Source organism: Phyllostomus discolor, chromosome 5 (assembly GCF_004126475.2).
Source record: "Phyllostomus discolor isolate MPI-MPIP mPhyDis1 chromosome 5, mPhyDis1.pri.v3, whole genome shotgun sequence".
NCBI classification, from domain to species: domain Eukaryota; kingdom Metazoa; phylum Chordata; class Mammalia; order Chiroptera; family Phyllostomidae; genus Phyllostomus; species Phyllostomus discolor.
Window position 1 is genome coordinate 5,509,114 of NC_040907.2, and position 14,688 is coordinate 5,523,801.

At 43.6% G+C, this 14,688-nt stretch overlaps 1 protein-coding gene across 2 annotated transcripts; it reads right to left on the minus strand.

The window, feature by feature from the left end:
* Nucleotides 1-1,981: 1,981 nt before the first annotated feature.
* LZIC (leucine zipper and CTNNBIP1 domain containing) lies at nt 1,982-14,676 on the minus strand. Of its 2 annotated transcripts, none has more exons than XM_028513442.2 (7): nt 14,597-14,676; nt 11,229-11,337; nt 10,050-10,185; nt 9,631-9,729; nt 8,235-8,330; nt 7,747-7,828; nt 1,982-7,261 (listed from the first exon to the last, which is right to left on the minus strand). In XM_028513442.2, exons 2-7 carry the CDS (start codon nt 11,327-11,329, stop codon nt 7,203-7,205), a joined length of 573 nt encoding a protein of 190 aa, XP_028369243.1. In that variant the 5' UTR covers nt 11,330-11,337; nt 14,597-14,676; the 3' UTR covers nt 1,982-7,202. The 2 variants fall into 2 exon arrangements, with proteins under 2 accessions (XP_028369243.1, XP_035881174.1); XM_036025281.1 differs by lacking the exon at nt 14,597-14,676 and adding an exon at nt 13,830-13,984 and having other exon boundaries at nt 3,206-7,261.
* Between the last annotated feature and the right edge of the window lie 12 nt (nt 14,677-14,688).

The window sequence follows — 14,688 nt, forward strand, 5'->3', positions numbered from 1 at the left end:
TTTCCCAAACGGAAAGGCATAGTAGGTGCTCAGTGTATTTGGATGGGTCTGGCACACTGCTGTGTACTCTCATCAGTTTTTAGACATAATTGGTCATTATTTTTTAAATAATTTATTGAGGGGAAAAAAATCTGTGTCCCCCCCCCCCCCAAAGTCCTAATTTCTTATCTCATGTTCTTGGGCTCAGCTTTAACTGGGGCTCATCCCTTTCTTCCCTTCGTGCTGTCAGGCGGGCGTTCACAGCCACGGCCCTGGCTCTTTAATAAGAAGCAAGTCTTGCTGTGGACATCAATACCTTTGGTGGGGTGGGAGGCTGAGGGGAGAGTTCATGTAATTTGGGAGCAGCCCTGTGGGGAGTAAAAGTGAACTATTTTTAGCTGAATTCAAGTGGAGGCAATTCACTTAAAGGACCCAAAGGCTTCGGCGATATCTCAGATTGACTTTAATGAGTACTTAGACTGAAATAGCTACAGGCTCCGGGAGGTAGACTAACCTATTGAGGACCTCTCCTGGAAGATAAAAAGACACTTTTATAGCTTGCCTCATGGAGCGCCAGCCTCTTTTCATGCCCCTAGCTCGGCGCTCAGCATGGCAGCATTTCTGCTCATCTTACTAATTGGTGGCTAAATACAGACAGGGGAAAAAAAAGGGGACACTTATTTCACCAATAAGTAGAAACACTTTCTTAGGAAACAGCAGAAGACAGCTTACAGGGAAGAGGAGGGTGTCCTTAAGAAAGCATATTGGTGACGCTTGTGACTTTTCAAAGCAACTTGGAACAGGCAATTTCCACTTAATTTCTTTTCAGAGTGGGTAAGAGACATGCTAACGGGGCTCAAGGGTCTAGAAAGATAAAGGAGCCGGTTTTAATTCGCCTTCCATTTCTGCGGCTTACGACGCCCTGCCGAGGCAGACTACAGCATGAACGTGGAGGTTCCCACACACCCAGTGACATTCTTCCACGAGAAAACCTTGGGTTGTAATACCTTTTCAGCACAACTTACATCATTAGGAGAAAAACATAACAGAAAAAGTAATTTATCTCGCCTCCAAGAAAGGAAAAGACGGGAGTAACAGGATTGTGGGCTTTCTCCCACATTATTTTTATTGTGTGATCTTTATTTCCCATTATTTTAAATATCTAGAATATGAATACAATCTTTCTTTAGTCGAACCAAACATAGTGCCTCCATTTTACTTAGTATTTTTAAATGTATATTTTAAGATTTTAAATAATTTTAATACAGTGGTAGGAGTCAGCTTTTATACAGTTCCTCATACTGTAGTTTCAAAGTAATTTACACAGTCAATGCCATTCCCCACAGCACACCTTCATGGACACTTGGGAGGGGACCTGACAAAATGGGGTAGAATTAAGAGTGGCACAGAAAGGGCTGGAGGTGGAAGGATGGGGTTGGGGACACGCTATCGCAAAATCTGGCACTTGCCACTTTAACGTGAAGCCGTTGGAGGAATCGCAGGTGCAAGGACTTTCAACACTCCCCACCAGGTCACAGATCCCTCAGGAGCGGAGCCTCCCCGACACCTGGAGGAAAGGAGCAGCCGCACCCTGAAGACGGGGGACACCGAGAAACCCGGACAAACAGACGTTGCTCAGTTCTCCTCTGTCTACATCAGCTTGCCTTTGTCTTATTGCATCTTCCCATGGCTTTCCACTCTCCCTTGAAGCTACCATACAAACACTCCGGTTTAACCGTTTCTCTGGGTCTTCATTTCGTCACGTCATGTACCATTTATGTTAAATAAATGTGTATGCTTCTCTCTTATTAATCTGTGCTCTGTTACAGGAATCTCCGCCAAGAACACAGGAGGTAGAGGAAAGATATTTTCCCTACCCCAAAGTAGTATTCCAACTTGCCATTTACTATTCCCCAAAACAACTTAATAACACAAGCATTTTAATGAGATATACATAGTTTACAAGATCGGTTAAAAGATGAGAGAAAATTATAGTTGAAAGAGATCACTTAGACCAAATTGTATAGATCAGGATTATTTCCAAGCATAATGTTCCTTATAACATATAGATATACATCTGAAATGTTTCCAAGAACCCAGCTAACTATGACAGAGTAACAGGTATCTTTTTTTATTAAGTCTATTTAAAACACAATTTTATCTTTGTAAGATAAACCTCTGGTGATGCAGCTAAGTGTCTAAACTTCTATTAATTATATAAACACTTGAGAATCATACAAAAAAAAAAAGGGATTCCATCCAATATCTGTTTTAGAAAGTTTAACAAAAAAGCCAAGTAATGTCCCTGGCCTGTATCAGCACTCGGTAAATGTCTGATGAAAGAATGGCATGATCAGAAGAGGTAGCAGATAGAAAGGTTCCCTGCTCCCACACTGTCATTACAATTTTTCCAAAACATGTTTTCTTTTCAAGAGATAACCCCCACCAGGGAAAAGCACATTTAGAGTTTTCAAACCCAAAGGGCCTTGTGTACACGATTTTGTCCAGTGCTTTGACTGTAATACAGTCACCCTGGGACAACCAGCCCCCACTCTGGCACGAGCACCACTGCGGGAGGTCATCAGTGCCTGGGGGCACGATGGGCACCTGGTCCGGCCGGCCGGAGTCCTGGGAGAGGCACGCACAGAAGGGAGAGGCACGCACAGGAGGGAGCGCGTGCTCACACCTCTCATCCCCGCTCCGAGCCCACGGTTTCCTGTCTAAGACTGCGAAGTGGATTAGGTAGGTGTGCGTGAGCTCCTTTTTCTGGACTCTTCTCACAATATTTTCATGTGGAGGAAAAAACTACCCACACTTCTTTTTTTTTTTTTTGTGCTTGTTTTGTTTTGCAATAGTTTTGTTTAAAGGCCGTGTCAGAAACACGGTCCCTCGCGGGCCACTCCGCCTTCCGGCGGGGTGAAAAGAAGCGCCGCCAGCCCGAAGCTCCGGGGCCGCGGGTCCACCTGTTTGCTTCACACGTGCAGGCGCCCTCTCGTGAGTGAACAGGAAACAAAATACTGAAATAAATGAGCATATGCTCAGCATATAAATCAAATCTAAGATACAATTTACCAAGAAACTTGATGTGCAGAAAATTGGAGATGCTAACACAGTTATCTTTTTTTTTTTTTAATGAAGTAGTAGAAGCACCACATTTTCTAAGGTCATGATCAAATCAGGGTTAAGGCAATCAGTTATAATCTAATCCAGGCCAAATATCTGCTCCTGCCTAAATGACCGACCTCTTGGATTATCACTGAGGATAACTGTGTCAGTTTCCCAGTTGGCTCAGCTCATGAGCATTGGAGGAATAACTGCAGGCCTAAATGAACCAAGGTCACACACGAGCCAAAAACACATCAATCTCCTCTTACAGGAAAGAACACCCCCATGTAATGCGACAATTGAGCAGTAACAACAAAAAAAGTACCCCACCTACTAAGACATTTTGGTACAAACAGACATAATTAAGTCATTTAAGCTCTTAATCCATGTATTGAAATTATGACTATGACACAGAATCAGGGGTTCTTGTCGGAAGGCCTCAGAAATTCGCGGTCACAGCTGCCGGAGGCGGGGGCAGAGGGTCCGTGGCTGTTGCATAACCTTACAAAGAACCCTTCCCAGCCCTACCTTCCTCTCTTCTAACTCAAAATTAGTGGCTCTCCTTGACCTCCTTTATAGAAAATGCTTTCTTATTAGTTATTTTTAATTGTAGTCCTCTGTCTGAGGCTGCGGGGAATGTGCCTGTCTCAGAAGATAAGCATCAGGAAGCTTCCAAGGGACGGCTGCTAGCCTCCCCACTCTCCCGGTCCCCTGCCTGCATGGGCAGGGGCTCTGTCGCGAACTCCTGAGAGCACTGCTGACCCCTTGTGTCCAGGGCTCTTTCAGCACTGGAGTCTTTCCACTTGGCCGTGAGGGCGAACAGGGAGAAGGGCTTCAAAGAGAGTGCATTAGGATGCCAAAGGGCCATGTTCTCGGGGACTATCTAGCAGGGCCATATTTTTAACCTGTGTTTTTGCGACTCAATGAAAATATTAAATGCTAGTTAACCCAGTTTCTAAATCTTTTAATTCCAGGGCCAGGCAGACTGGAAGCAATTACAGCTCATTCAATGGGTCTGTGGAAATGCTGACAGTTTTAATTTACATATTAATGCTGGAAAACATTTTCAGAGGCAAAGGAGCATTCTTTGGTCTAATAATGGATAGAATAAGGGGAAAAATGGACAGGAAAGTGGCTCAAAAGCTCTAGGCAAAATGGTCCGGGTTTATTTTTTTCTGTAATAATTTCAAACTACCCATTATTCACTGTATAAGACACCAAGGCAACAGTGGGTCTGCAGTCTTTTCTTTTGCTGAAGATGGCTATTCTCGGGCTGAGTGTCTTCAATAAAAAGCCCAACAATCAGAGTTAACAATCCATCTATCCAAACTCCAACTCCTTCCTGGGAACAACTCATTCTATTTCTTGGTTTCTTCCTCTACCGCCCACCTAGAATACTTATCCTACCACTCACAGAATAAAACAAACATTGAAACAAGAATCGTTTTAGATTATTCGATTTCATTAAACAGCCCAGTTGGACACTTGCTCATTGGAACTTACTTTTGCTTCAACTCCAAGTCTTGGGGGGAAAAATGCAAGAATTCTTTTCATTAAAATATCAGCTTGACCCAAGGATGTAAAAAGTTAGCTGCCTCAGCATTAGGTATTGCAGTCTAAGAGACCTCCCAAGAGGTCTAAAAAAATTAGAAGATTAAATATAGCAAAATATGAACTGGAAACATAGTTTACAGGTCATTTAATAACTATAGCTGTATAGAATTTTCAAATTATTTTTCTGAATTAAATACCAAATTTACAAACAACACATATCATATGGCCCTTGAAAAAACTTTTAAATGGTGGATTAACTCCATTGCAAAATTTCTTTCTGTTCTAAGGAAGAGAGGGGAATGCAGAGTAATCCTATCTGGGGTCCTATTATCCCCACTGAACAGAAGAGAAAAATGGGGCTCAAAAAGATGAAGTACCCATCAAAGGTCACATTGCCACGATTGGCAGCATCTTGGTAGATACTGCAAACCTGACCTCTTTTAAAGGAAGATTAATTTAAATTGAATACTAGTCATTACTTACTAAATGAATACATCAATGTGGTTAATGACAATATTCACTGATGTTGGTCTTATAGAAAGTTTAAGTAAAACCAAAATTAAGGACTCCAGATTCATCTAGGCCCCTTTCGAATACAAAATATTCCTAGTTTTCCTCATCCTATTCCTGGAGGGGAAGGGGAAAGCTTGCTACGGCTTAACACAGTAACAACAACACAGCAATTCCACTCCTAGGTACATATCCTAAAGAACTGAAAACAGGTATTTAACCAAATACTTACACACAAATGTTTACGGCAGCATTATACACAACAGCCAAAAAGTGGAAAAAACCCAAGTGTTCATCAAGGGGTAAATGGGAAAACACAATCCGGGAAAACACTCCATGCAAGGCAGAGTTTTCACCCATTAAAGGGGATGAAGTGCGGACACATGCTGCAGTGTGGACGAGCCCGGGAAACACTACGCTAACTGGAAGGCAGGCATAAAAGGCCACACGCTGCACGGTGCTACTGACATGGAATGTCCGGCCTCGGCAGACCGAGAGAAGGTGTGCCGGCGGTGGCTGCAGGGCTGGAAGGGAGCAGAGCGACTGCCCCACAGGAGGCGACCTCGCCGGTGCGGGGGCTGCGAGGCCGAGGCTGGGGCACCGGGCAGTGGCGGTGCCCGCACAACACCGGGGACGGCGCACTGCGTGCCACGGAATGGCACGCTTTGAACCAGTGCATTGCACGTTATGTGGATTTCACCTCGGTTACAGCAAAAATGCAGAATGATGATTGGCCATAAAGCCCTAGATGAAGAGCAGGTAATTTGCTTTCTCTTGGTTTGTCACGATTTCAATGAGTTTTGGACCATCCTAAACCAATATATAAAAAAATTGCCCACTAGAATTTCCAAATAAGGCATTAATGTAGCTGAGTTCCCCAATTTGTACAGCTGAGAGAGCACCTAGTTGAGTTTACAGTATACATGAAGTTTTAAAAATGTCTTTAATTTGTATCAAGTGAAAAGAAAAAGCATACCGAGAAACACATGAAAGACTATGACGCAGCCAGCGCCCAGGAAAGAGGCTAACATGTATGTGTATGGGGAAATCTGCATGTCTGAGCTTACAGAGAGGTGTAAACACTCAGGAGAGAAACGTGCTTTTCCTCAGGGCTTATTTCGTGTTCCTCCACAAAACTGACTAGTAAGCAGTAATTCCGCGCCCAGTGGGTTTCAGCAAAGAGGTCACACACAGGGAGGGCCTCTAGCTGCCACTTCCAATTGCTTCCCTGGTGAAACAACACAGGAGGTTAAGTTACTTCAGGAGACTCTCAACAGGGCTCCCATTGTTCCGGCCCGAACCCAGAGAGACAATGGGCCCCATTCATCAGGAGAGCGGACCGGCTGGGGAATGGTCCCTCAGTGACAACTTTCTGTTGGGACGCTGAAGTTTTTATAAACATGGACTTGCACAAATACGTGTTAATTATTGTTAAAGAACAGCAAAGAATAAAAAAAAATAAAATTCAATGGACACTAAACTGAGAATTTGAACGCCCAAATCCTACCCCCAACTCTCTGGTGTGACTTTAAGCAAGTCACTTGCTCTTTTTCAGCCTCAGTTTCCTGGTTTGTGAAATGAAAATGATGTCTAAGATCACTTAGGACTCTAAAATTCTATGAACACATCTGAGATCTGTTAATGTTGCTACACTACTCACTCCAACAAATGGGGATACATTTTCGTGAGCAGAAAAGAATCACTAGTTTGCATCTTTCCGTTTGCTATCAGCACCTAAAAACAAGGAGCCTTAATAAAAACAGTCAGAGAAACTATTTCCTATCCTCTCTCTTAAACAGACAGATCGTGATGAATACGGTCTAGTGACCCCTCCGTCCCACCAAGTCCAAGACCACGCAAGGAGACAGCCCTTCCCAAAGCACAACGGCGAGGGGCATAAAGAGACGCCACAGGTGTGTTTCCCTGTCACCTTTTCTTAGGTTACTAATGAACTTCAAGAATCTCTGGATTTCTTTGCAATGACTCCAAATTGCCAGAAGAAAAATGCCGTTTACAACAAGAATGTGATCACCGTCCCACGCTTCCGCACCATGTCATTTTTTTGTTTTCTCAACCTCAAAACTTGCCAAAGCAAGAACTTTGTCTCCAGAGCCTAAGGAGAAAGACACATAAATGAAAAGGTCACTTCAAATGCATTCACAGTTCTGGGTAAAGAAGCAAAAACCTAGCACACACATGTTGAAACAGACAATGAAACTGGCTCCTGCTACTGGTGCATGGCCCCTGAGCTCCCCCGCCCCCGTCCCGGTGTCCTCCCCCGCACGACCACTCAGCCGCAGGGGCCGTCTGCTGGTTCCAAATGCTTCCTCTAGCTTCAGGTATGGGGCAGATCATGTAAAAGTTTAGTTTATTTTTATATTTACATTTAGATGGCAAATACTTTAGAAACATTAGGCCATATTAACTTAATTTTTAATTACAAAGTATTGAGAAATAAACTCAATAAAAGGGATTCATGAAGAAGGGAATTCTGGCTTTACCTCCAAACTCAAGAAAAGGCCCTCACACCACCTCACCCACGCTACCGTCCACCGGACAGCCGTTTGCATCTGCGCTGCGGAACACAAGGGCACTCACCGAGGTCCGTGGAGACTCTCTCGAACTGGCTGAGCGCGGCGCCGGCATTTGCTGCCAGGAAGGCCTCGTCGTCCGCAGTCAGCTGGACAAAAGGAAACAGAGTCCAGTGGAGGGGGCTCCGGTCTCCACGCGAGGTTCTGGGAACCACTGTCAGGAGTGTCTCGGGACCACAGACTAGATCACAGGTCAAGAAGTTCTGCCCCAAATATTTATACCTTTTTCCTTTTCTTTCGTTTTTAAAAAGATTTTATTTATTTTTAAAGAGATGGGAAGGGAGAGAGAAAAGAGGGAGAGAAACATCGATTGGCTGCCTCTCGCACACCTCCAACTGAGGACCTGGCCTGCAACCCAGGCGTGCGTACTGACTGGGGATCAAACCAGCGACCTTTTGGTTCTCAGGCTGGCACTCAGTCCACCAAGCCACACCACCCGGGGCTACACTTTTTTTTATGCCTAATACTATATTAAATTAAGTTAAATGTAGGTACCTTCTCTCCAAGCTTCCTGAGAGCTGTTAGTATCTCCACTTTCTGTTGGGTGTGCAGGTCTCTCGCCAGCTTTCCTACCATGAGGTCTCTGTCCATCTAAAGTGGGTCAACACCGAGCATGTGGCATTTCAGTAAAAAACGTTCTATACATAAAATCCAGCTTTTCACATCTACTTCTTTAAAAGAAACAGATCCTCTAGCTGATTAACATTATAAAGAACTACAGAAACAATTCAAGGCAAACATGACAGAAATGCTATTACATAGTTGTAATAATCTTAATCATAACCACTGTCTTAGCTATAAACCCTACTCAGTAGAGTGCAGGAATCAGGAATCAGCCAATAGCTTCCTTGAGAGAGGAGCCATCCTCCAAGAACTCATTTCATCAAACTCAAGTGCGGCCTACCGGCTTGAATAAGGTAACTGGCATCGGATCTCCTGGAACAGGGGTTAGATATTACCTTTACCAACAGAAGCACTGATAGTGTATATTGTGCATTGATACTATTCTGTGTGGTTTATATACATTACATATTACACATAATATGTGCTCTACACGTACCACTTCATTTAATCCTCGTAACCACCATAAGAGGTAGAAACAATCATTATCACCTCTTTACAGGTGGGGAAATTGGGGCACAAGAGTTTGATCAAAATAACGTCCCCAAGATCACACCTCTCCACACGGAACAGGAAGACAAGTGCAGCCGTCTGACCTGAGTCCGTGCCCTCAACCACTATCCCGCTGACTTCCCAGTGGCCGCAAGTAACTACCAATGCTGTGATTAATGTCAAGTCTATAGCAGACTTCTTCAAGTGTCAGGTTTACAAAGACACTCGAAAGTCTTAGGCGAGAAAGGCCACACACGCATGAAGCGATGCTTCTAATGAATTCTGGATTGGGTTTCAACTCCGGGCTTCAGAAGTAAGTAATAAAACCTCACAGGTGGAGTTCGGTGGAAGTGGTCATTGGCCATTTAAACTACCGTCTGCTGTTCAACCCTTTATATTCATTATCAACAATAATTGCTCAAAGGACTAATTTTGACCAATTTTTTAAAAAACAGACTTTTTTTTAGAGCAGTTTTGGGCTCACAGGATATTGAGCGAAAGGTACCGATGCTCCCCACGCACAGCCTGCCCCCACTCAGGCACAGCCCCTCCGTTACGGCCATCCCCGCCAGCGTGGGTGGCGCACCTGGTGCTGTCAGTGAGCCTACACGGACCCATCCCAGTCTCCGAGGGTCTGCAGCTGACATGAGGGTTTCCTCGTGGTGCTGCTTATTCTCAACTGGCCCGTTTTTAAACTCCAGAATAATATAATGAGCAAATTCTTGGGCTGAGAAAATAATATATACAGAGCAGCTGGATTAATTTAAAGAAAATTTACCTCTGCTAACCTTGTCCGAAGCTGACCTGGTTGTTTTTTTGCAAACAATCTGATGACCTCGGGAGTTTTGAAGGCCTGGCTGATCGCTGCCTGGATAGCCTGGAAATACAAGAAGGTGAAAACTAACCAAAATATTCTGATGAATTGGATATTGCAATAACCGACTGATGGGTCTTCTTTGTCTATCAAATACTGTTGCAATTTTAGTTTCCTTTGCTATTTCTGTGCATGTCACTGGAGTCAAACACATACCTAAATAAAGATCTGGAAGCATATGCTGTTTTATCCACAAATAGACACTCATCTAGAAGTTAAACTCCCCAAAAGGGTATATTTTCTATATTATAAATACTAACCAAAAATGATAATAAAAGTAATAATAACCACCTGTGTCATCAGTGTAAATAAATTATGCTTACCAGTTGCATTCCACTTAGTTCATCTACCAAAGTCATATTTCCAGACATAATTTTCTTCAGTGAATCATTAAATTCACTTAGTTGCTCCAGAGTTTCCTTTTTGGTTTCTTCATATTCATCTGTATCAAGTTCCTCTCTGAAGTGCAGTGAACACAACAGAAAAATACAGGGTTCCAAGTGAAAACAGCAATGTTAGCAGTTGTACACTAAGATTTCAAACATTACATATATTTAGAAAAAACATCTTGGGGGGAAAAAGGCTGAAAGGAAATATCAAAATACTAAGGATGGATATATTCAGATATTTAAAATGTGGGCATTTTTCTACAATATGATTACTTTGATAATTAAACATTTTTCTTTTATCAAAATGAAGCGTCCTTAAACCACACAAAACTTCCTTTTAAGCAGTCTATAAACCAATGGTAGACCCTTGGGCAAGATACTAAATATAGCCAAGCCCCAGCTCCTTTATCTATAAACTGAAGATAACGAGACTGCCCTCCTTACAGGGTTGCTAGGAGCATTAAACGAAATATGGAAAGTGGTTGGCATGCGGTGGGTACTAGATAAATAGCTGTTTTATCATTATAGTTAAAAGTAGGTAAAATTTGTTCACCTTGAAATACAACAGCAGTGTAGTCCTTGCCATCTGAGTCAGAGGCTATTTTTATTCACCAGTCAAAGCGTGTATTAAACATTCACTACAAATAACAACAGCTACCACGTATCGAGCACCTGCTCTGGGCCAAGCGTTTCGCTGGCACCTTCACCTGCAATGTTTACTAAGGCCAAACAGTCTGTGTCCTTTAAGCTAAGGCTGAAAACACACCAGAAGTTCACGTTGCACCTGCTCAGGTTGCTACCAAGCAGGGCAATTTTTAAATACTGAAGACAAGGTAGGTGGTACAATTTCCACTTTACAGACAAGGAAATGGAAACTTGAGGGGGGTTAAGTGTTCAGTCCAAGTTCACACTCACTCTGTAATTAAATGGAGACCTTCACAGCCCAGCCCGACAACCGACAGCCCGCCCTGGGTTTACTTCCCCAGCAGACAAGGCACCGCGAGGAGCACTTCGGGGATACCGGCACCACGGCTGGGCCTGCACCCTGGGAGTTCGCCATCTAGCTGCAGGGGAGTCAGCTGCCAGCGCAGCAGCGCGCAACTAGACTGTTACCTGCACTCCTCCAGATCTTGTAATTGCTGCATCAGTCTGTCCAACTGTTCTTCCAGATTCTGCTTCAATTTGCTCGTCTCTGTCTTTCCTCTGGAAGCCATTTCAATCTCTGAGTAGAACAATAAACCCGAATAGGGCATATATTTGGTTAGTTGAAATGATTCAACATACCAGGCAAATTTGACACAGGCCACACTCCTTCTGAGCTACAGGTGTGGGAAAGATAGCTGTGCGGAGAAAACCTCCATTTATACATAAAAGTTTAGACGCATGTAGTAATAACTCCGCACAAAACTGCCTGGCAGTCTCCCTAATTGACTTGATGAATTAATTAGAAGTGTTCACTAGTGGTTTATCTTACTTTATACAAATTTGACCGATGAAAGTACAGATTTATGAAGAAACAGATCGGTGTGAATACAGATTCATTATAATATTCTTTTTCATTCTTAGTATGTTCCAAAACGTAGAACACTCCTAGTATTATTTTGCCGGCCTTATGTGCATTTACTAATGCCTTGTGAGTGTGAACAACTTTTGATATGAATTGCTTCTTTGGAAATGTGTTCAAGTTTCTACTGGATTATATTTCACTGATTTATATAACATGAAGACTTGGTAATTATGTTGCAGATATTATCTCATCTCCTGACTTTAAATTCTACTTAGGTTGTTTTTGTCACAGTAAATTATTTTTAATGGTCAAATCTATGTTCTCATTAAGTCTTCTTGGTCTGGGCCCCATGAAAGCATGCCACAAGGTTTTGAAACCTCAAGGTTTCAAAATGTATATATTTTGTATTCTAAAACTCTTATATTTCGAACATTTAGCTCTTTAAGCCCCCTTTTTTGTTAATGCTGTGGGTAAGGGTCTTTCGTTTTCTTTCAAGCAGATGGTAAACTGCCCAGCACTGTTTGCTCACCAGTACTCATTTACGCCACCTTCAGTGTGCGCGGTAGTAAGACTCAAGTCTGTTTTATAGATAATGCTCTGACCCTGAGGCATCACCCTGCTATTCTAACTATTATTGCTTCAGAGCTGTTATATATTGATAACTGTTCAGAAGTTACTTTTATTGCTGTGGGTTTCCCCCCTAATAATTCTTGACTGTTTGTGTGCGTTTTCTCTTCTAGCTGAATTTAAGAATCAGTTTGTCCAGTTTCCTTAAAAATTCAATTGAAATTTTGACGGGGGTTACACTGAAATTAAATACAGTGTAGACAAGGAAATGGAAACTTAAGGGAGGAAACATGTATCCTTGAAATTTGAATCTTCCTATCAAGCAATATCTCTCCATTTATCTAGGCTTTCTTTTACGACTTTTAAAAAGAAAATATTATTTGTTCACAAAGGCCTTAAACACTGGGTAGTCAGATTTTGTATATTTTGTTAATATTAGGAATAGGGTTTTTGTTATTATAATTTCTGATTATTCCTGGTGCACAGAAAAGCTACTGATTTTGGTGTTGATATTGTAAGTATTTACCTTAACATTTAAGTTTTTCTATTTATAAAAATTAAACTTACATTCCTTTCAGGAAACACATTTTGGTTAGTGTTAGGTATAACCATTCATCAAAACCTTTAAAATTGCCCTGACCAGCGCCGCTCAGTTGGTTGGGCATCGTCTCGCAAAGGGAAAGGTCACCGGTTTGATTCCCAGTCAGGGCACGTGCCTGGGTTGTTGGCCAGGTTTAAATCATCTACAATCATTAATAACATATAAATGCATAATGAATGAGTATAGCCAGAAGTGTTAATTTATTATAGCTATTCTCCCTGTATAAGTTCTCCCAGAAATACACGTTTAAATTTTATTTTAAATCTGTTGAATTTTCCAGTAAAATTCAAGGCAAACCCAAGGTAAAATGGAAAGTGTCTTTCCAGGATTAATTTCCTATAGTTTAACCACATTGGACTCCTCATTTCACAACATGCCATGACCTTCCCCCCCTCTCCTGGGAGCCTTCCTTCTTCCCACCTATCAAGCCTAGCTCTTTCCTTCTCCAGGGGCTAGCTCAAGTTTCACTTTCTCCATACTGTGTTCCTTGGCCTCCCTGCCCAATCCCTAGATGGTGAGTTATCTGAGAGCAAGGATTCTGCTTTCTCTTTATACACCAGAATTTAGCACAACATTGGGCAGGTATAAAGTACTGGGTAAATAACCGGTAAATTAACAATAAGAGACTGCTTCTTCCGCTGTGTTCCACATTTTATTCTCTACTTATCATTTATTTCTTCCTTGAATTATATGAGTTCATTATAGCACGTTTTTCCCCCTGTGTCTTCCTGTCTGGACTGTAAACGCTCTTAAAGCAGAAAATGAGTCTGATTCCGCTTAGCCTCCATATTCGAAACTGGTTGAAGTGTATGAAGATACAGCAGATTTTAAGGAGGAAAAGCTACTCGAAATAAATTTCAGGGAGGATGGAGGCACTTAAAAAGCCTTAACCTGGCGCTGCCTTGAGATTTATCCCAAAAGATGAGCTCGCTGGCACCACCTAGTATTCAATAAAGGCGGTGCATCTTCTTACGGAAACTGCAGAAAGGGTTCTCGAAAACTGCCACCTGGAGTGGCAACGACTCATTCACACTCAGACCTGTCCCTTATTGCTCTGAACGCTGCACAGTGCTGACAGGTCTCAAACTGCGTAAACCTCTAATTCTTGAAGTTCCAGTGTCATGCGCTCGAGAAAAGCAAAACTGTTCATCAGGACCACAAGGGCCCGAAAGTTCAAATCGCCATGGTGTGGAGCCGGATGGGAAAAGAAAACCCATTCACAAGGAGTTTTTCTTTACTATGCACAAGCTCGGCCTAAAGCTGTCCAGATAACTTGCACTGGAGCAGCCAGCAACCGAAACACACCCCTCTCTTCCTAGGAAGGCACCACGGGGGCGGAGAGTGGGGATGAAGGGGGCAGCCTTCCTGAGATTTTTTTCCAGCGAGGGCGAGGGTGTTACCCAAGAAAACCCCGCACCCGGAACACGCCTCGGAGGGAAGCTGTCAAATCCAGACGAGCACCGAAAAGGTAAGGGCGGAGGGCACGCCTTCTCCCGTTTCCCGGCGGGAAGTGAGCAGCGTTCGGACCCCAACCATCCCCGCTGCCGCTGTCAAGGAGCGGCTCCGGCCGCGGCCCCAAATCCTCTCTCCACCCGGCAGGCCACGTGAAGCTCCCGTACTCGGGTCGCGCGGCGGCCGGGCTCCACTAGGCCCGGGTTACCGCCAGAGGTCGCCGTGGACCCGCCGCCCCCCGAAACTTCTCGGGCCCTCTCCCACTAGAACCCGAACCACGTCCTCAGGATTCGGGGTTCCCTCCCAGCCTCAGCCCGCTAATCCCCAGCATTCCCAGGCAGGGGCCCCGCCTACCTGAGGGTCCCGGGCAGGCGGACGCGCGCAGGAGGAGCGCTTCCGTCGGACGCACGCACTTCCGGTCTCCGGGAGCCAATGGGGGTGTGGCC